Source organism: Physeter macrocephalus, chromosome 18, assembly GCF_002837175.3.
Source record: "Physeter macrocephalus isolate SW-GA chromosome 18, ASM283717v5, whole genome shotgun sequence".
In the NCBI taxonomy this organism is placed as follows: Eukaryota; Metazoa; Chordata; class Mammalia; order Artiodactyla; family Physeteridae; genus Physeter; species Physeter macrocephalus.
Genome location: NC_041231.1, coordinates 98,247,310 through 98,268,378, shown reverse-complemented (window position 1 = coordinate 98,268,378; position 21,069 = coordinate 98,247,310). Strand labels below are relative to the sequence as shown.

The 21,069-nt window shown below is 40.1% G+C and overlaps 1 protein-coding gene across 7 annotated transcripts in view; it reads right to left on the bottom strand.

Annotated features, from left to right (window-relative positions):
- Nucleotides 1-15,727, bottom strand: part of MCUR1 (mitochondrial calcium uniporter regulator 1) — a 22,437-nt gene extending 6,710 nt beyond the window's left edge. For 4 of the 7 annotated variants that reach the window (XR_003676873.2, XM_028479057.2, XM_028479058.2 and 1 more), the window contains exons 1-6: nucleotides 15,198-15,714; nucleotides 9,478-9,597; nucleotides 6,239-6,342; nucleotides 5,318-5,419; nucleotides 4,274-4,315; nucleotides 3,381-3,452 (exon numbers count right to left, since the gene is read on the bottom strand). Coding sequence is in view for 4 of the 7 variants with exons in the window: in XM_028479057.2 (XP_028334858.1) it covers nucleotides 3,381-3,452; nucleotides 4,274-4,315; nucleotides 5,318-5,419; nucleotides 6,239-6,342; nucleotides 9,478-9,597; nucleotides 15,198-15,618 (861 nt within the window). In the remaining 3 variants the exon portion in view is untranslated. Of the gene's footprint in view, nucleotides 1-2,822; nucleotides 3,038-3,380; nucleotides 3,453-4,273; nucleotides 4,316-5,317; nucleotides 5,420-6,238; nucleotides 6,343-9,477; nucleotides 9,598-15,197 lie in introns of all 7 variants that reach the window. The other 3 variants (XR_008615705.1, XR_008615704.1, XM_024121978.1) reach the window with 2 other exon arrangements.
- Nucleotides 15,728-21,069: the final 5,342 nt, after the last annotated feature.

Here is a 21,069-nt window from a genome sequence, read left to right as displayed (position 1 = left end):
AGAGAGAGAGAGAGAGAGAGAGAGAGAGAGAGAGAGAGAGAGAGAGAGAGAAAGAGCATGAGCGAGCTATGCGCCAGATCACCACCAGGGGGCAGGGTGGAATAAGATTTTCTGCACCCCTTAAAACTCCAGTTTTCACTAAGTCAATATTGACTCAACCACAAGAGAAAAGAAAAACCTAAGTCTTGATATTAACATGATTTAAAAAAAAAAATCTTATCTCCCTGTGCTACGCGGCTGCTTCCCACTAGCTATCTATTTTACGTTTGGTAGTGTACATATGTCCATGCCACTCTCTCACTTTGTCCCAGCTTACCCTTCCCCCTCCCCGTGTCCTCAAGTCCACTCTCTACGTCTGCATCTCTAGTTCTGTCCTGCCCCTAGGTTCTTCAGAACCAGTTTTTTTTCCTTTAGATTCCATATATATGTGTTAGCATATGGTATTTGTTTTTCTCTTTCTGACTTGCTTCACTCTGTATGACAGACTGCCATGATTTTTTTTTTTTTTTTTTTTTGTGGTATGCGGGCCTCCCTCTGCTGCGGCCTCTCCCGTTGCGGAGCACAGGCTCCGGACGCGCAGGCTCAGCGGCCATGGCTCACGGGCCCAGCCGCTCCGCGGCACGTGGGATCCTCCCAGACCGGGGCGCGAACCCGGTTCCCCTGCATCGGCAGGCGGACGCGCAACCACTGCGCCACCAGGGAAGCCCTGCCATGATTTTTAAAATAACATCTATATGGCTCCATCTCCCTGCACCCCAAAGCAGTTTACAGGCTACACTGCTTTTGAAACCGGCTGTAAATATCACCACAGTTAATTTTGTTGAAACAGTATTATAACTTTGTTAAACAAGAGAATGAGAGGTTTGAATAGTTTATCTTCCTCAGTGCAGTTAAATTCATGTTAGCTGCATACTGATATACTACCGCCCTGCACTTCAGAGTAATCTGAATTTAGGATTACCAAGAATGACTTCTCAGCTAGGTTAGTAAGTCACATAAATTCATTGGCTTTAATCCCTGTTCACATCCCCTATCTCCCAATCTCCTAAATGGAGTTCTTCCTGGCTCGGTTAGCTACAGGCATCTTCCTAAATCAAGTGAATAAGGAATTCCTGCTAAGTCTACAACCCTAAGGACAAAGGTAACCAAAAGAGTTCTTCCTCTTCTAGATACTAGTCATATGCTAGTGATCATTACATACTTTAGTAATACTAAGTGATTTAATCTTCAAGGTTAAAAGTGTTTCAAGACTAGAAAGACAAGTAACATGGACATAATAATTATTCTGTATAACAAAGCTCAACTTAACTCTTGAAATCCAGAGGCAGTTCCAAAATACAGTTAAGTACTTGTCTGAATTTCAATATTAGCTTCATTTATCATTGTAGCACATTTTGGTTATAAGTAAATTGTGAAAAATGAGGAGACAATGATCAACTGTGAATACTCAGTTTCTGCATGTGCATCCAGTTCTTTGTTAGTAAAAAATGCTGTATATGCCCTATTTCTGCTTATGCTGAGAATAAAAAAGGTATCTAACTAATAAATAAAGAAATTCAAATACAGCCTGAACAAGAAGACAGACGGGTTAAAAGTCACTAGAGGCAACCCAACACATATAAAACATCCAACTTATCGTACCCCATGTTCATTGCAGCATTACTTACAATAGCGAAAACATGGGAGGAACCTAAGTGTCCATGGATGGATGAATGAATAAAGAGAATGCAGTGTGTATATATATATATATGCAACGGAGTATTACTCAGTCATAAAATAAAAAAAAAATCTTGCCATTTGCAAGAACACGGATGGACCTGGAGGGTGTTATGCTCAGTGAACTAAGTCAGACAGGGAAAGACACATGCCATATGATCTCACTTATATTTGGAATCTAAAAAAAACCCAAAAAACCCAAGCTCACAGATACAGAGAACAGATTGGTGGCTGCCAGAGGTGGGCGGGGAGGGGGTGAAATGGGAGAAGGGGGGTCAAAGGGTACAAACGTCCAGTTACAGAATAACTGCGTTCTGGGGATGTAATGTACAGCATGGTGCCTAGAGTTAATAATACTGTATTGTACCGCTGAAAGTTTCTGAGAGGGGATCTTAAAAGTTCTCATCATAAGAAAAAAAGTTTTGTAACTATGTGGGTGATGGATGTTAACCAGACTTACTGTGGTGATCATTTCACAATACATAAAAATATTGAATCATTACACTGTACACCTGAAATGTAATGTTGTATGTCAATTATATCTCATTAAAATTAAAAAATTTACAACAAGAAGTTACTGTGAAAACCCTGAGGGAAAAACATTGTATTTATATGTATTACCTTTGAAATGCACATAAACGGGCATTTCAAAGGGCAGTGGAGCAATATTTCCACAGTTTTCTTAGGTCCTGGGCATGGATCCCACAAGTTGTTGTACTGACATATATATATATTGTGTGTGTGTGTGTGTGTATGTGTGTGTGTGTGTATATATATATATATATATATGTCACATATATATGTCATATATCTATCTATCTATCTATCTATCTATCTCCCTTCCACTTATTTACAACTCACATTTTGTGATATCTTTTTGGTAACAAATATATAGCACTACTTTCCCTAATAGAAAATTTCAATTTAATATAACTTCAAGAATCATTTAGAATTTGTACTTCAAAACAATGCAATAAAGTCATTAAGATTTCTCTATTAAAAAAACTATATGGAAATATTTTTTAAATGTTGAATGTTTAACAAAGAATTTAATGTTATTTAATATTAATAATTTAATATTATTCAAATCAGATAATCCACTTAACTTTTTTTTATTTTTGCGGTACGCGGGCCTCTCACTGTTGTGGCCTCTCCCGCTGCAGAGCACAGGCTCCGGACGCGCAGGCTCAGCGGCCATGGCTCACGGGCCCAGCCGCTCCGCGGCACGTGGGATCTTCCCGGACCGGGGCACGAACCCGCGTCCCCTGCATCGGCAGGCGGACTCTCAGCCACTGCGCCACCAGGGAAGCCCTCAACTTAACTTTTGAAAAATCGGGACCAGAAGAGGTTTAAGTCAATATCAAATAGATCAAGATTGAATTTAATTTCTTTATTCATGCCTAAGTGACACAAAATTTAGTATCTCTGAAACATACAAGATTCAAACTTGATTTGACCAAGATTTTAATTTTAATGTTACTTTCGAAGGCATCAAATTTAAGCCTTAATTCAAAATATAGTCAAAATAAAGAAAAAACTGTGTCTAACAATGATATACAGGTAAATTTTTAACAGTACTTCTGAATGGTATGTAAACAGACTTGACCAAATGTTCCATCCTGCAAAAAATTAATTCATACTATATTTTTAGTAAAGAAACATACCAATTCTTTCACTCTGCTCTTTTCTAGATTGAAATCTAATTTGGTATCTGTTCGGACTTTGATCACTTCATCCTAGTGGGAGGGCAAACAACAAAGAAAGAAAGAAATCCAAAGTAAGAGATCCAAACTCTGTGACGATGTGAGCCTTACCTGCTGCTTCACTGCTCCACCCGAAGGGGCTAAGGGAAAGGGCCGGGCCAAGGGCGCGCAGAGAAATGGAGCTGGAGACTAGCGATGTCAGGAGACTCTGGCTAAGCGACTTCTGCAGTCAGCCCTGCTGGGACTTCCCAAATATACATACAAATAATCCCCTTTTATGTTTAAGTCAGTCTAGAGTGGGTTATTATTGCTTTTAACCTCAAGATTCCCAATGCAATCACCTTGTGAAATTTATGAATCAAGCTGTTCCTTGGACAACTTTGGAAAGCAGAGATGGACTCAAAGAAGTAAAATATTAAATTCTGGTTTAAGTAAAGTCTTCCTTCTGACACTCATCAAAACCTTTTCTTCTTTAACATCAATGTCCTTTCGACTTAAAAAGAATCAAACAGCTGGCACAGTCAGCAGTTTAAAATTACATGTAATTCTCTAAAGACAGTCTCTCCTAAGATAACCTAAAGGTTCCAGGAGGCTATTTTAGAAAATTTTTTATTTAAAAATGACTCCATTCCTTCTAGATCACAATTTTCTTAATGAATTTGGTTACAGACATCAGTAACTTATTCATTGGCTATGTTCTTGGTTAATCTTCCAATGTGTACTTTCGAGACACATCACACAAATATTTAACTCAGAATTAAGTTTTTAAGAACATATAAGTATTTCGGACATTATATTTATTACTAAGCTTATGTAATTATAAACAAGCAAGCAAACGGGAATGAAGATCTTACCATTACTTGTTGTTTTAACCGATGCAGTTCAAGTTTTATTTTCTAAAAACACATTAACAAGAAATGTCAAGGATATATTTAGACGATTATAAGAAAAACATAATAAACAACTATTAGAACATATATTTATGAACAAGTTCTTTCCTCATTCAACACAAATTTGGCCACGTTCAGAATACAACCATAATTGAATAGTCTCAGTGGCAGAAATGATTGTTGTGCCAGGATGGTACTACAATCATGGTGTGTCTTGAGATACGTCTTAATCCATCTTGAAGGCCACATAAAATTAGTAACACAACTGTTTTCAATATATTCATCTCCCTTCAGAGGCCCTGCTTCAATTCCTCCTTCAATTTTTCTTTTAACTAATTCCACCTTTAAATAACTGACTTCAAGACAACTTTGACAGTTTCACAGTTTACCTTTTTCTAGCAAAAGAAGATCTTTTGCTAGGTGGTTTCTTATAAGATTAAAACCAACAGATAATAAATGAACTTCCTTCATGGGACTTTAAATAGGGCTGAAAATAAAGGAAGACACGAAGATAGCAATTGTTTGAACGCTGATCCCAAACACCACACTTTAAGAAACAAAGCAATATTTTACAGCAGCACTTATTCATAATAACCTCAAACTGGAAACAACTCTAATATACATCGCAGTAGAATAATGTGGCATAGTCCTATAATACTATAAACAATGAAAAAGAATGACCTATCACTGCAAGACACGCTGTGATTCCATCCGATAAAGTTCTGGAACAGCCAAACCACTCAATACCCATGTTAGCCAAGATAATGGTTTCGGCTGTGGGAGGAGTGACCAGAAGGGGGCGTCAGAAGCACTTCTGGAGCACTGGTCACAGTCTATTTCTTTTTAAAAAATATATATATATATTTTTTAATTTCTTGATTTGACTGATAGTCTATACTGAAAATTCATCGAGACGTACATTTGTTTGTACACTTTTGTGTATGTATATCATATCTCAATGTCTTAATATAAAGCATTTGGTAAATATGAGCGGTTCTTTAGTTTTACCTCATTTTCTGATCTGAGGGCTGAAAATTCACTCTTCTCCAAAATAATCATATCTTTTTTCACATTAGCAATCTGAGACATTATTTCCTGAAGAGTGATCTCCTGGGAAAAGAAAAACAAAACATATAACCTAGTCTGGCCTAGGAAGTCTACCTCCTACTGTCTCTACCCAGTATCATCTTATTGAGAAACTAGAAGGACACGGGAACAAAGAAAGAGGTTCGGGGCTTCCCTGGTGGCACAGTGGTTGAGAATCTGCCTGCTAATGCAGGGGACACAGGTTCGAGCCCTGGTCTGGGAAGATCCCACATGCTGCGGAGCAACTAGGCCCGTGAGCCACAACTACTGAGCCTGCGCATCTGGAGCCCGTGCTCCGCAGCAAGAGAGGCCGCGACAGTGAGAGGCCCGCGCACCGCGATGAAGAGTGGTCCCCACTTGCCACAAGTAGAGAAAGCCCTTGCACAGAAACAAAGACCCAACACAGCAAAAATAAATAAATAAAATTAATAAACTCCTACCCCCAACATCTTAAAAAAAAAAGAAAGAAAGAAAGAAGAGGTTCAGCAAGGTCCTCCTCTGTCTGAAAATGAGAAAAGAATAAGAACTCATTTCCAGTATCGACATCAAGTGAATCACAGTTAAAAGGGCTGCAGTCAGAGGACCAGCTGCTATAATTCTAGCCACATCTCCATTTATTAAAGCATGGTTGACTAGAATAGTCAGTTTTCAAACATAAGTGATTCTATAACAGCTGACTAAATAGCTTTGAATAAATATTTTTTATGCCACTGTAACCATCTGTCTCTCATTTCTGTTAAAATTACTATATGCTTTTCAACAGTATATTATCCCAAAACATATATTACAAATAATACCCCATCATTAGATTTCAAATTTGCTCAAGTGCCCCAGCAAAGCTACCTGCTGCATCTTGGTGACCATATCTTTGTAGACAATATCCATGTTGGCCTCCATGATCTTGACTAAGGCAGAGACAATGATTTCTGCTTGTTGAGTAGTAAACCCTAGGCAAACACACAAAGACAGTCACTCAGGAGACTCTAGTTGCCAGAATAAAAAAATCTTTCATAGAAAGGGGGAGAATGCAAACTGACACACGCAGGTGATGTCTGAATTCAGAAGCAGGTGGAAAGCCTAGTGTAGCAGGAGGGTAGAGTCTAGCCACAGGCTGTGATGTGTCTGTCACTTGGAACAAGTAGGACACATCGGACCGTTTCCTCGTGTAAAATGAGGGGTTGGGATGACTGAGCTCTGACGTCCCTCCTAGCCATCAAAAACCATGTTTTCAAAAAGAGAATGCCTAATGACACAGGGGATGCCTGCAGTGCAAGGTCAAGTGAAAAGATGCAAGACTCAAAACTATAGATACAATTTATTTCTTCTGTAATTTAACAAAGATTCTAGGTAATTGTGTTGTCTAAATTTTCTACAATGGATATGACTTCCTTAATTTCAAAATGTACATGTTAGTAAACAATAATTTACGTAAGTAGAGAAAGCTTATTTATTTTATTTCCAGCACAAATCGGTCAAATCAGTGGCTATATAAATAATAATTCAGCTGTTAATTTACTTAATGTTAAAAGACAAAATTGGCTCATATTTTTCTTCCATAATTTTCCTCAATCACGAGTGAGGGGGGGCTCAAACTGGAAAAAATATATTCTTTTATACTCAATAAATGCTGCTGAACTGAATAACATAAAGACTCAAATCAGCAGTGCTACTGTTTTTAATAACTTTAGGTAGTAACATATTTCACATTGAAAATTCTAATTAAATTGCTTAATTTTAAATGCTTAAGATGCATAAGTCCCTGGAATACAATTCTTTCTGTTAAATACTTCCAGCTATAAGAACTTCAGAAGAATTTACTGATTCTTGTAATTAATCCATGGCACATTTGTTTGGATAAAGTTATAAGTGATTCAATTTGGATGAGATTAAGCATATTTTATAATCAAAAAAAAAAAAACAAAACACAAAGCAACAAATTTAAAGGAGACAAAAAGACCTCCAAGGACCTACTCTTTTCAATTTATTCAAAATCCTTTAATTTTCAATGTGTGGGTCATGAACAGCTAGAAAAAAATCACCCAAATGTGAACACGGTTTAACTCTGGTACTGGGATTCACAGTAGTTTTTCTTGTTTCTTTTCTGTCTTCCTAATTTTTAAAAAATGAACATGTCTTTTGAAAATTTTTTAAACATTAATAAGAGTTCATAGTTAAACATAATTAGGTTTGGGAATTATGAAGAAAATAAAGAGGGAGACCAAAGAGAACTTACGCTGATAAGAAAAGAAACTTTAAAGCCTTATAATTTAGAACCACCTATAAGAGGAGAGAGGATAAGGAAAAGGAGAAGCCTGAAAACCTCCTGGGTTGCCATATGCAAATTAATTTTTTGTAGGAATGAGAGAATGGGACAGAATCAGGGCTAGTGAGATTACAGACACAGAGAAAGTTTTGTGAATCAAGAGACATAACTCTGGAGAGAAAAAGGGATAAAGGATGGAACATTCCTTGAGGGGTCCTTCCTGGCCTTATCCTGACCCAGCCATCGCAGACACCCATCATTCATGCAAGCACCTTCACACCCTACATCCAGTGGGGTCTTCACATCACTGGTCTTGAAATATGCAAATATTCATGGGCCAGGGCTTGAAAATCAAGAAAAGCAGGCAGTACATATATTGAAACATCACATTTTAAACATTCAACATCTGCTATTTCTAATTTGTCAAAAATAAATAAATAAATGGATTTTGAAAGTGGGGAGGGGAAACAAATACCACCTCTCACTGGGAAACAGGATTTGGGACCACTGCAGCTACCTGGCCATAGTTACGTATAAGTAAATTAATGATGTTCCTTTAATATCATCAAACATCTAGTGTATGTTGAGATGCCCCTATTATCTCTAAGATGTCTTTTTACAATTGGTTACTTTGAATACAAGAACACAGGCCCATCAAAAAGAAAAAAGAAAAAGAAACAGAATGAAAGAAAAAGAAAAGTAGAAAGACTTCTGCTTAACAACATAATTTTAGATGCCCCTCTTCTCACTTTTACTTTTCTTTTTTAAATTCTGAGCTGAAAGAAGTCTTGGTGAAAAAGGCCAACTGTTTCAAGTTTGAGAAGAAAAGCTGTAAAAATTATCACAGAGCACGTGACAGTTTTCCCAAAGTGCATTCAAGTACATTACTTAATACTCAGAGGGCTCTTTGGAATTCTTATTATGCCCACGCTACCAAGGGGGAAATGGGAACTGAGAAGGCAGAAAGGACTGTGAGACCATGCAGCTGGAACGTGGCAGAGCTCGAACCCAGAGCTGCTAACTGTCCCATGTAAGCACAGAAAGATTCACCCGAACACGGTGTCCTGGGCACGTAAAGCACGTCTACACAGGGCGGCTTTTCAGATATGAACACACACAACAGGAGGAATAACTATACAATAAAGTCAAAACAGATTTATTTCAGACATAAGCTATGATATCTGAGATTCTGATTTTGAGAATATATGTGTCACAATAGAGAGAATTATAATGTGTATTAAATTGTATATTTGTCTAGATAAGATTAAATATGAGAATGCTACCTGTATACTAAGTGCACTTTCAATAACTATCATACATGTCAGAGCAATCTTTTACATTAGTTAACTCAACAGCAGTAAGAGAAAAAGTCTGAATATTTTTAAAAAATCACAAGTTGAAATTATCAATAATTGTTGCTCAGCAACATTTTAATTTCATAAAAATTTTAAAGCACACAAGATGCACAGGAACGAAACTATCACTTTCGTGCTTAGACAGCTGTCATAGGAATCATTCCTGAGTTTTACTGGCTTACGTCTAATTTTTCACCTGTAATACTATACTTCCAGAGTAATGTTATAAACATACGCTTCACTTGGACAAAGAGAATATGTGGGAGAAAAGTCTCAATTGTACTGATGAAGCAAAAATGTGCTTAAACAAAAAACAAGGACTTAAAAAAATGGAGACTGACCAAAAGATTACCTACAGACTTAAAAGTCAAAGAGAAATAAGAGAAATTTGATAAGATCATAAGGGAAGTCCTAATTTATAGTGTTTTTCTATGGCACTAAGTAACCAAATGAGAGAGGATTACCATTTTCTTCGAGTAAACACACTAAGGCATGGGTGTCAAAGTAAAGCTTCCTACTCCGAGAAGAGGTGAAATCTCTCCTTTTGCTCTCCAGACGCAGGTTCCCAGCACAGACGCTCAACTCTAGAATGGAAAGGACAATACGGTTGAAAACAGGTGGATGGTAAACAGGTGGATGTTTGATGATAAACAAAAGCAACTCAGCACCATGAAAAAACAGGGCATACCTCAAAAGTCTATCTGGTTTTTTACAACAGCTTAATTGAGACATAACTTAGATACATATGATTCACCCATTTCAAATATATACTCCAGTTGTTTTCAGTATATTTACAGTGCTGTGCAACCATCCCACAATCAACTTCAGAACATTTTCATCATCCCCAAAGAAACCCTACAGCCTCTAGCTACGCTCTAGCTATCACCCCCTCATCTTCCTACTCCCCTCCAGCAATCACTTATCTATTTTCTGTCTCTATGAATTTGCCTACTCTGGACATTTCATTTGAATAGAATCATTAGGATATGTGATATTTTGTGACTGGTTTCTTTTACATACAGTGATATTTTCAAGGTTCACCCACCAGTGTAGTATGTCAGCATCTTATTTCCTTTTATTGCCAAATAATATTTCATGGTATAGATATGCCATTTTTTTTTTACCTCGTCATCAGTTGAAGGACTAACTGTATGAGGGTTCCAATTTCTCCCCATCCTCAACATTGTTATTATCTGTCTTTTTTATTATAATTATCCTATTGGGTGTAAAGTGGTATCTCATTGTAGTTTTGATTTGCAGTTCCCTGATGGTTAATGATGTACATCTTTTCATGCACTTATTGGCCATTTGTATATCTTCCTTGGAGAAATATCCATTCAGACCCTTTGCCCATTAAAAAAATTTGGGTTATCTTTTTATTACTGAATTAAGAGCATTCTTTATACATTTTAGATACACGTTCCTTATCACATGTATGATTTGCAAATATTCCCGTTCTGTGGGTTGGCTTTTACTTTCTTGATGGTGCCTTTTGAAGCACAAAACTTTTTAATTTTAATTAAGTCCAATTTATCTTTTTCTTTTGTTCCTTATGCTTTTGGTGTCATATCCAAGAAACCACTGGCTGATCTGAGCACACAGAGATTTACATCTGTTTTCTCCTAAGAGTTTTGCAGTTTTAGGTCTCACATTTAGGTCTTTGAGCCTTTTGAGTTGATTTCTGTATATGGTGTGAGATGGGGGTTCAACTTCATCCTTTTGCATGTGGAGGTCCAGTTGTCCCAGCACTATTTTCTCCCTTAAATTGTCTTGTGACTCTCATCAAAAATCAACTGACTATAAGTGGGAGGATTTATCTGTGGATTCTCCATTCTATGCCATTGATTTATGTCTGCCCTTCTGCCAGTGCCACATTTTCTTGATTACTTGTAACTCTGTAGTAAGTTTTGACATCAGGAAGTGAGGCCTCCAATTTTGTTCTTTTTCAAGATTGTTTTGGCTATTCTGAGTCCCTTGCATTTCCATATGAATTTTAGGATCAGTTTATCAATTTCTGCAAAGAAGCCACTTGAAACTTTGATAGAGATTGTGTTAAATCTGTAGGTCAATTTGGGGGAGTACTGCCATCTTAACAATACTAAATTCTTCCAACCATGAACATGGGATGTCTCTCCATTTATTTAGGTCTTTAATTTCTTTAATAATGTTATATGTAGGTTTCAGAGTATAACTTTTGCCCCTTTTTTGGGTGAAATTTAAGTATTTTATTCCTTTTGATGCTACTGTAAAGGGAACTGTTTTTTAGATTTTTCGTTGTTAGTATATAGAAATACAACTGATTTTTGCTTTTGTACAATTTGTATATTGATCTTGTATCTTGCAATCTTGCTAAATTTGTTAATAAGCTTTAATAGTTTTTTTAGTGAATTCCTTAGAGTTTTCTATGTACCAAGTCATGTCATCTGTGAACAGTGATAATTTACTTCTTTTACAATCTGGATGCCTTTTCATTTTCTTGCCTAACTGCCCTGGCTAGAACTTCTAGTAGAGTGTTGAATGGAATGGTGACAGCAGACATCCTTGCTCCAGACTTTGGAGGGAAAACACTCCTTCTTTCACCATTAAGTATGATGGTAGCTGTGGGTATTTCAGATGCCCTTTATAAGGTGAGGCGGGTCCCTCTGTTCCAAACTTGTCAAGTGTTCTTTAACACGAAGAGGTATGGAATTCTGTCAAATTCTTTGTCTTTTGCGATGATCATGTAGTTTCTCTCCTGTATGTTGTGGATATGGCGTACTACATGAATAGATTTTCAGATGTTAAGTGAACCTGCTATTCCTGAGACAGAATCCCACTTGGTCATGGTGTATACTCCTTTTTACATATTGCTGGATTTGGTTTGCTAGTGTTTTCATAAAGATATTGGTCTGTAGTTTTCTTTCCTTGTCTTTGCAAAAGCCTACCTTTGGCGCAATGTGTTCTAACAATTTATATATTACCTTTGCTATGGATTTCTGTGCGTTTAACCACAGATCCAACCTGTTTTGTAAACCTGTTTCAAGGTGCTCATTTTAAGGAAGTAGTATAGTAATGGTTTCCTGGCTTTTGTATCCCACAAACCACAAAAAACAGCTTTAAGAAAACATAGAACGATTGCAATGCGAACTTGTCATTTTGCCGAGAAAGGACATTTAAACGTAACACCTCCTTACAATCACACTAAAAAAGACATTTTGACAGGAAAAGAAAAAAGAGAGATGAACGATATAAAACAAAAAAAATCTTTCATTTAAATGTAATAAACATAGCTATATAAAAATCTTGCTTCATACTTGTTCTTACTTTTTCATGATGCCAGGTGTTGTAGAAGCATGGGAGAAGACAGAATAGCCATCTACTAACTCAAAGTTCAAAGGTTTTCTCAGTACCTGTCCTAAATGACCAGAAAAATACTTCAGCTAATCAACTCTTATTCTCAACCCCTAAACACTCAAAGGAAATTCCAAGTAAGCAAAAAGTGTGACATGGACAGGACCCTACAGATCTGCTGCTTTTCTGTAAGACAACAGCAGTGGTTCCCAAATTACTAGCAACGTGGAAAGAGTGGGGTGGCCGTGGTCACAGTCTGCACCAAGGTAAGTACCAGAGAGCCAGGAATCACTCTGTACCAAACACGGTTTGCAGACTGACAAAATATAAAATGCAACAACTCGTGTATGCATGTGTGTGTTTAATGGTTAAAAAAAAAGGTGGGCGGGATGGTGCTTAGATTCAAAGAAGCACTAGCCTATAGTGTAAGGCCCTTGGCAAGGCATACAAAGCCTGTCCTAATTTAGCCACTTATCATTTCAGCTTTTGCTCTAGCCACCTAAACTATTCTGTTTCCTGCACGTGCAGACCTTGGTACTCCATCCTTAAGCTTGGCTTGCTCCCCTTTCTCAACTGGTAAATTTTAAGCATCCTTTTTACCCTTCCTCATCCAATGTGACAACGTGCTAAGCATCCATTATGTTCCGGGCAGGGCATTATGCTACCCTGTAAGGTTCTCTCTGCTACCTCCTCCCAGGTCAGGGAGCAACCTTTATTGCTTCCTTATCTGTGTTCTCAGCCCAGTACAGATAGCTCTACAACAGCACTTACGTTTATTCCCATGTCTGTATATTAGTCCAAGCTCCCCAAGAGCGGCCAGTTATTTTTGTGTCACTAGGAGAGGGCCTGGTATACTGCAGGCCAGAAATAACTTAAAAGTAAATTCAACTGTATGAATTCTAAGATCCAAATCTAGAGACTATCTAGAAAGAAAGTTTGAGATGAACTCCTTTCTGCTCTTCACCTATGGTCTTCCCTTTTCACATAAGTGAGCTCACTTAAATGTGGCACCTCTGTTTTCATCCTTTATCTCCAGCCCTGGGCAAAAACTGGCCTCCATGAGAAGAGACCCTGACACAGAACAGCCCGAGCTGGATGGCAGATAAATGAATTAATGAATGATTGCACCTCTTACAGGGCTCTTTACAAGCCACCCTGCCCACCGTGCTGGACTGTCCCGTGGGTCAGGGAGCTTCAGAACATTTGGGTCTAGAACTGGCTTGTGAAAAGTGATGGGATTATTTTAGTCCCAAATTCCTTTTTTCTAATAACAATAATCATTCATGTGATTTAAAACAAAACTGCAAGCTTATTTCAAAGATATACTGCGGGCTGAAAAGAGGAGAAAGGGCCTAGTCACTTGCCACTTGGCCCTCCAACTCTGGCTGATGGAGGGTGAATTCCGTCTTGCCTCTATCATAGGGCAGCGCCTGGGGGCACAGCAGTACTCTGGCACTGGGAACACCTCTGACTCACTTTTCCTCCTTTATTGTGACAACAAAACGAGGCCCAAGAACTATGAATTCCCACTAATAACCGGGAAACAAGTAAAGAGAGCTATGTTAAAGTGTAATATGTAATTCTCCTTTGGGGGGATCTTCAGCATATCAAAAGGATGTGAAAACACACACACAAAAGAAGCCCAAAGTTAGCCCCGGACAGAGGAGGAAAATGAGCACAAATTTCCTATTCTTAAACATCCTTAAGTCTAAGTAGCTCTACTGAGAACCTTGGACACCAAACAGATCACTAGGCTGAAGACAAAGGGACAAAATTCTCATTAGCTGATGGAATTATGAGAGGAAAGCAAATCACAAATTACCAGTTTGTCAAAAAAAGAGCAACAAAAGGCAAAGTACAGAAATAAAGACTCACAGGTACTGCAGGACACTGACAGAGTTCCCCACTCATTTCCCAGCCTCTGTACATAAAGCTGCTTTCACTCTTTGCACTACCAACCAGTTTCTCCCCCAGTCAAAGGTATTCTTAAATTTTAGATGCAACTAATATTTACCGAGCATGTCTGTTGAGAAAAATGTTTTTTTAAATAGCCATCAGTGTAGTTACTGATAGCCACTGATGGATATGCATAGACTATCCAAAGTTAGATTTTTGCCAAGTTTGCTAATTAATAAGGATTCTCCCAGATGATTTTTTAATCGGCAATTTGCAATCTAGTAAACTGAGTCTAATCTCATGCAGGCCGTGACTGACTGCTCTCACCTCCTTAAAGTATTTAATGAAATGCCAACTTCTCAGTGAAACAAACTTATTCCAAGGATTCCATTTAAATTAGCAACTGAAGGCCTACTCCACTTCCTAACCTTTACCCCCTCTATTTTTTCCGACAGCGTTTATCAGATGTTATTATATATATATGCATATATATTAATCTCCTCTGCTACAATTAATTGCCAAGAAGGAAAAGAGTTTGTTGACTGATAACCATCCCGAGTTCCCAGAAAAGTGCCAGGCAGAGTAATGAACCCACGAGAGTTTGCAATTAAATTGTGAAACAATCCCTTCGCCTCCCAGAGCTTCGAGCCTCAACTCGGCAGCTTCCTGCACACCCATTCACCCGAGCCCCCAAACGCTGTGCACCTGACAAAACGGCTCTACAAACGCGCGGGCAGTGGGCCCGCACGCACCGCCCCCACCCCACCCCGCCGCAGCCCATCACGAATTGCGCCAGACACCTGGTGCCCGCATTCCGAATAATTCGGGTCTTTTCACCCGAGGAAGCCCAGGTTTGCTTGGCCCAGAGGGCGGGACCAGACAGACCTTCAATCCCCACGCCCGGAGGAGCCCGGCGACCTCGGCTGACCCGCCCAGATCCCGCCGCCCCGGCCCTCACCTCTCCTGGAGGAAGCGAGGGCGGCCACCTGGCCGAGGCACAGGTGGAGCGCGCCCGCCGCACAGGCGACGCCCGGGGCCAGGCCTGGCTGGCACCTCCTCGCGCCGCCGCGCCCCGCCGGGGCGGCCGAGGGCCCGGCGCGCGAGCGCTCCCAGTCCGCCAACGGCCGGCGCGGGGTGGCAGCGGCCAGGCGCGGGGAGGGCAGCAGCAGGAGGAGGAGCAGCGGGGAGGCACGTGACGCGCCACCGCCGGCCGCCGGGGCGCGGGGGCGCAGCGCCCCCAGACCGCCGAGGAGCCCGGGCAGGAGGCGGCACGTGGGGACGCCGCGGCCTCCAGGGCCTCCACCGCGGCCGGCGGCCAGGGAGAGCAGAAGCCGCCGGCGGCGCTTCGGCTTCTCGTTCGCGACGGAGCCGCAGTCCATCCCTCACGCGGTCACTAGCCCGCGAACGCGCTCATGCCGGTCACGCGCGGGCCCAGCCAGCCACCAACAGCATGACTGAGCGTGGGCGGTGGCGCCGAGCCTGCGCTTTCTTGCCGGACGGGCGGGGCTCCGGGCATTCTCCGGGGGCGGAGTTGAGCGGCTAGGCGGGGCTCCGGGCTCGCGCCGGGGGCGGGGCGGGGCGGGGCTGGGCTCCCAGGACGCGCTGGGGGAGGGGTTGGGCGGCGGGCGCCCGAGGCGGGACAGAGCTCATCCCGCGGAGCAGGCACCCCGGGAGAGGCCAGTGTGGTCCAGAGCGAGCCCCCGGCCCGCTGGGTGTAGGCGACCGGGAAGACCAGGAGGTGGGTGTGGGCCCTCTCGGAACTGGAATGAGCTCGGCGCTGCCACGATTTGCATATTTATAAGGACATACACAGTTGTCCTTATAAAGACATAGTTACCCTGGCGCCCTTCAGAAGCCCATGAAAAGTCCGTGCACCACCGGGCTGCCCTGGGTTTTCCAGACTTTCCCCGTCCGAAGTCCCCCAACGTGTTAGCGCCTGGGGTGCATTTTAAGGAAATATTAACAGGGCCGAGGGAACAGCGCTTACATAGTCCACACATTTAAATCTAAACTTTCAGAGCTTGTTTCCGGATTAGTGTATCATAGAAGTGAGAAAGTCTCAATCTGGAAATTTCAAACGTAGGGGCTTGAGTTTTAAATGAGACCTACTGGTATAAAAGGATATCTGATACTAGCGGCGTTCAGTTCAGTGGGCTTTTTGAATGCCTACTGCACCTGTCTCAGTTACTGGTCCGTTGTGTGAACTCTGTACTGTTTCTTGAATGAAGGAATGAAATGCACAAGGCACCAGCCTAGGAGATAGAAAGAAAAATGAGATTGTCCTTGTCCTCTAGGAGTGGTTTTGTTATCCACCCATATGTGTACAATACATGAGGGAAGAAGAATGTGTTATGAGCCATAAGAGAGCTACAAAGTGCTGGTAAGAGAGAAGAGAGGGCATATGGCTGTGGAAGTGGGTATCAAAATATAAAGAATTAAAAATATTAAGGTGCAAGTAGACACGTTCATAAAAGGTTAGTAGGAATTATACATTTGTAGAACTGGTAGGGAAAGCAATTTAGCAATATGTACAAAAGTGTTTTATGGTCGTAAATTTTGCTCAAGTCACCCAACTCTGAAAATGTAACCTAAGAGAATAGTCCAAAATATTAAAAATCTACTAGATTGGACCATACGAACTTGTCATTTTTATAGGTCGAAATGTTGAAGATTGGTAATTTCATGTGGCTCAACCTAATATATGCACAAAGATATTCATTGTATCATAGTTTATGATTGTGAAAAAATGGAAAAAAATGAATGTCCAACATTAGAGCAATGGTTAAATAAACAGTGGCACAAACTTTATTTAATGAAAGCCCTTTGTAATTTTTTGAGGTTGAGGTATAATTTGCATGTAATAAACATCCACAGATCTTACTTCGATTTGATGATTTTTTAGCAATTATATACCTCATGTAACCACCACCCAAACAAGATATAGAACATATTCGTTTTGCCACGCTGCATGGCTTGTGGGATCTTCCTTCCTCGACCAGGGATTGAACCCCGGCCCTCGGCAGTGAGGGCGTGGAGTCCTAATCACTGGCCCATCAGGGAATTGCCTAATTTGGTCTGTTCTTGAACTTCATATAAATGGGATCATACAATAAGCATTGCCTTTCATCTGGCTTCCTTCTATCTTGTGTCTGTCTTCAATGTAATAGCTGGGAGATTCATCTATGTTGTTTTATCAGTAATTAGTTCTTTTCTATTGTTGAGTAGTATTCCGTTGTATAACTGTGCCACAGTTTGGTCATCCACTCTCCTATTGACGGCATCTATTTTGTTTCCTGTTTTGGGGTGTTATGAATAAGGCCATTACGAACATTTTTGCATAAGTCTTTGTGTGGACATATGTAATTTATCCCTTGTTAAAGAAAAAATTAGTCAACTACACTTTTTAAAGCCCAGTAAGGAAGACTTTATTTAAGGGAGGTGGACTATCTCATTAGGTACGGGGACCACTGTGCTGGAATGTTGTGGTGGCAGGGAGAGAGAATGGGGTCAACTTGGAATACAGCTGGGGCAGGTGGGAATTTATAGCCGAGGAGCGGCGTAGGGAGCGGTGGATGGGAAATTACAAAGAGGAAACATCGGGAGTAAAGGGGCATTTTGGCTAAACCAGCTAACAGGACTCTTGCTGAAGAGGGGCGAGTGTGATCAGACGTCACACAGAGGATGGTAGAGGATGAGGAACCCGACCAAACATGGAGGGTGATCAGATACCTTCTTTCCCTTGGCCCCAGCACTCCAGTTTTCCATGGGGAGCCAATCTTCCCTGCCCTTAGTCCATGTGGTTTGGGTGGGCCAGTCTTCCTCCGGGCCCCAGGCGTGCGCATGTCACCCAGTCAGAGTCAATGAGCCTCGAGCAATTCATTGCTCATTCAATTCAATCCTAGGATTTTTCTAGGAGTTATTGGAAAAAGAAGGTCTTATTTTATTGTGATATAGATTTTGAACCTTGAGCCCTTGGGGCTACTACATGGCCTGAGACTGAAGCTATTATGGAGAAAGCAGACCTGAAAGATGACAAGAAATGTTCCTGGTTCTAGCTCAGCCTGAAATCGACATTTTTATTTCTATAACCAATAAACTGCTTTCGTTTAAAATAGCTAGAGAAAGGTTTCTGCCTCTTATCCTGACTAATACAGGAGTCTAATGGATAGAGAGACTAGATACAGAAATCTAAAGACCACATGAAAAAGAAGTATCAACAAATTAAGGCTTTAGGCAGGGGCCAAACAACCCCCAGGGCTCAGGACTTTCTGACAAAGTTGGACTGGAGAATAAGCTTGGACACGGGGCCAAAGTGGGGCCCTCCTACTCTCTCCCCACGTCTGGCCCTGGGGACCTTCCATGAGCAGAGATGGGTTCACAGAGCAGACCCTCTGAGATCCACCAGCTGTGAGGTCTCTAGGTGGGCCTCACACACTCTGAGGTCATCAGGAGAAAGGAGAGGAAGGATGGCAGAGCTGTCGCTAGAAGCTCTGGGCCTGCCTAGTGTGTACTTACCAGGAGGTGGCAGAAAGGTGACAAATATAACATAACTACAAAGTAAAGGGGCAGGGATAAAGAGACTTCTATGGTAGTGAGGTTTCTATATTGCACCTGAAGTGCTAAAATACTGATTCTAAATAGGTTTAGAAAAGTTAAATATGTACATTGTAATCCCTAGAGTAATCAATAAACATATTATCCAAAGAGATATAGTCCAAACACACAATAGATAAAATGTAATAATAAAAAATGTTCAAATAACCCAGAAGGAGACAGGAAAGGAAAAAATGGAAGATCCAAAAACAGAGGGAACACATTGAAAGCAAATAGTAAAATGGTAGACCTAAATCCAAACATAGTAATAATTATATGCAATGTAAATGATCTATACCAGAGAAAATCAAGCTAAAATACTGTTAAATAAAATATGTTCTATCCTTCTTCCTTGTGAAGAGTAGCAGACTATGCCACCCCAAAATATACCACTTTGGCGTGAAGATTATTTTGAGCTGAAGGCAAATGAGAAAAAGTAGATACAAGAAAATCTCTCTACTCTTCCCCTGTTGGCCTAAAAGCAGGACATAAATTTGTAAAGTTGTCCCCCCTCCCCTCTCTACCAGGAAGGACAGAAGGTAATCACCAGAGAGAACCCTCACCAGCCCAGAGACAGAATTAGAGGAATCTATATAGTAAACTCACTCAGACTAGCCCTTAGCTACCATTATTCCCCATGTATTTGCCTTCCCACAATTTGCTGCCCTAGGAACTCAAAGTCCTTTTCCTTTGTGTTGCCATTTCTCTACAAAATTATTGTTCTTTGCTAAGATACCGTGTGAGCCCAAGTTCTAACCGCTCCTCTGTGTTACTCATCTCTGAGTACTCCCGTGTGAATGCGCTTTGTACATGTTAATAAGCTTCTGTTTGTTTCTCTCTTGTAAATCTATCTTTTTTAATCAGCCTAATATATGGGGCCCCAGCCAACGAATCTAAGATAGGAAGAGGGGAAACAGGTTTTCTTCCCTTACACTTGACAAATATACTTTCAAACTGGAAAAACAGAAAATATGTGTAAAAGTCATGATTTTTCATAGTTTTGTATGGTTTTTACATGACTGAAACTTGGCAAAATATTAAAGATGATGAATGCAATTATCATTGGGCACATTTGAGTGTTCTGTTCCTTGGCCGTCAATGCTTAGATGAGTACTGAGACTCTCCTAGTTCATCTATTTTTGTCTACTCTACGAAATTAATTTCAGCAAAATCACTAATTATCTTGGTATAATGAAGATTTTCACATAGTTTGTTTTCTTAGGATAGGAAAGATCTAAAGGATTAAAACGTAAAATGTACTCAAATTGAACAAAAGTTGAATGATTTACATCAAAAACATAAGGTAAATGTAAAAAATTTAAAAACAAATTCATGAGTTTTATTTTCTTCTAAAATATAGAAATTTCTCTTTTAAAAGACAAAAATAATTACAATTAACAAAAATCAAAATTTTAAATCAAAATTAAAGTTGACATTTTAATTTAATATTTACAAATTTTAATATAATTATAGTAAATCTTCTTGTATTGAAAAACTATTTGCAGTTTTAGTTTTTCATGTCCACATAGTTACCAATGTAAAGAATTAGAATCATGCTTCACGTATGTCGTGTCTTGAGTGTATGTATGTACACACTTAAGAATAATATATGAATTATTTAATACCGCAGAATGTTCTTTGGATGCCATGTGCAACAGCTGTGAATAATGTCAACCAAAAAAGAAAAACAAAAAACACAGAAGGCCTACATCTGACACCATGTAATGTCAACCAAGAAAACCCACAAAAGGCTGCAAATAAAAAAGAATTTATTTATGGTCTTAAAAATTGCAATTTGGGAGACACAGATTTGGGTAAAACCAAAAGAGTGTTCCAAGGAAGAGAAAGAGTCAGGGTCTTATAAAGGCAAAAGGCCATGAGGCTGTACTCTAATACAGGAAAGGAAATATTTGTCCTTAAGGGATGGCTGTCAGAAGTTATTTTAGGGGAAGGGTCCATGAGTATCCCGAGTTTCTAGCAGATGTTCTGGACGCCTTTGTTAGGACAATAAATGGTCAAAAGATCGGATTCCATCCAGACTGAGATGTGCATAGGTCACACATCCTCAGTGGCCTCCTGGCTCCATTTTAGGGAGCTCTTTTAGCAATATTGACTCCATTTTGATTTTCCTTTCATATTAATCCCCTGATTTTTTAGTATCTCCCAAACCAATGAATTAGATACAAAGAGAAATGACAAAATGGAAGCTTGGCCAACTGGGAAGCAATATTTTGTTA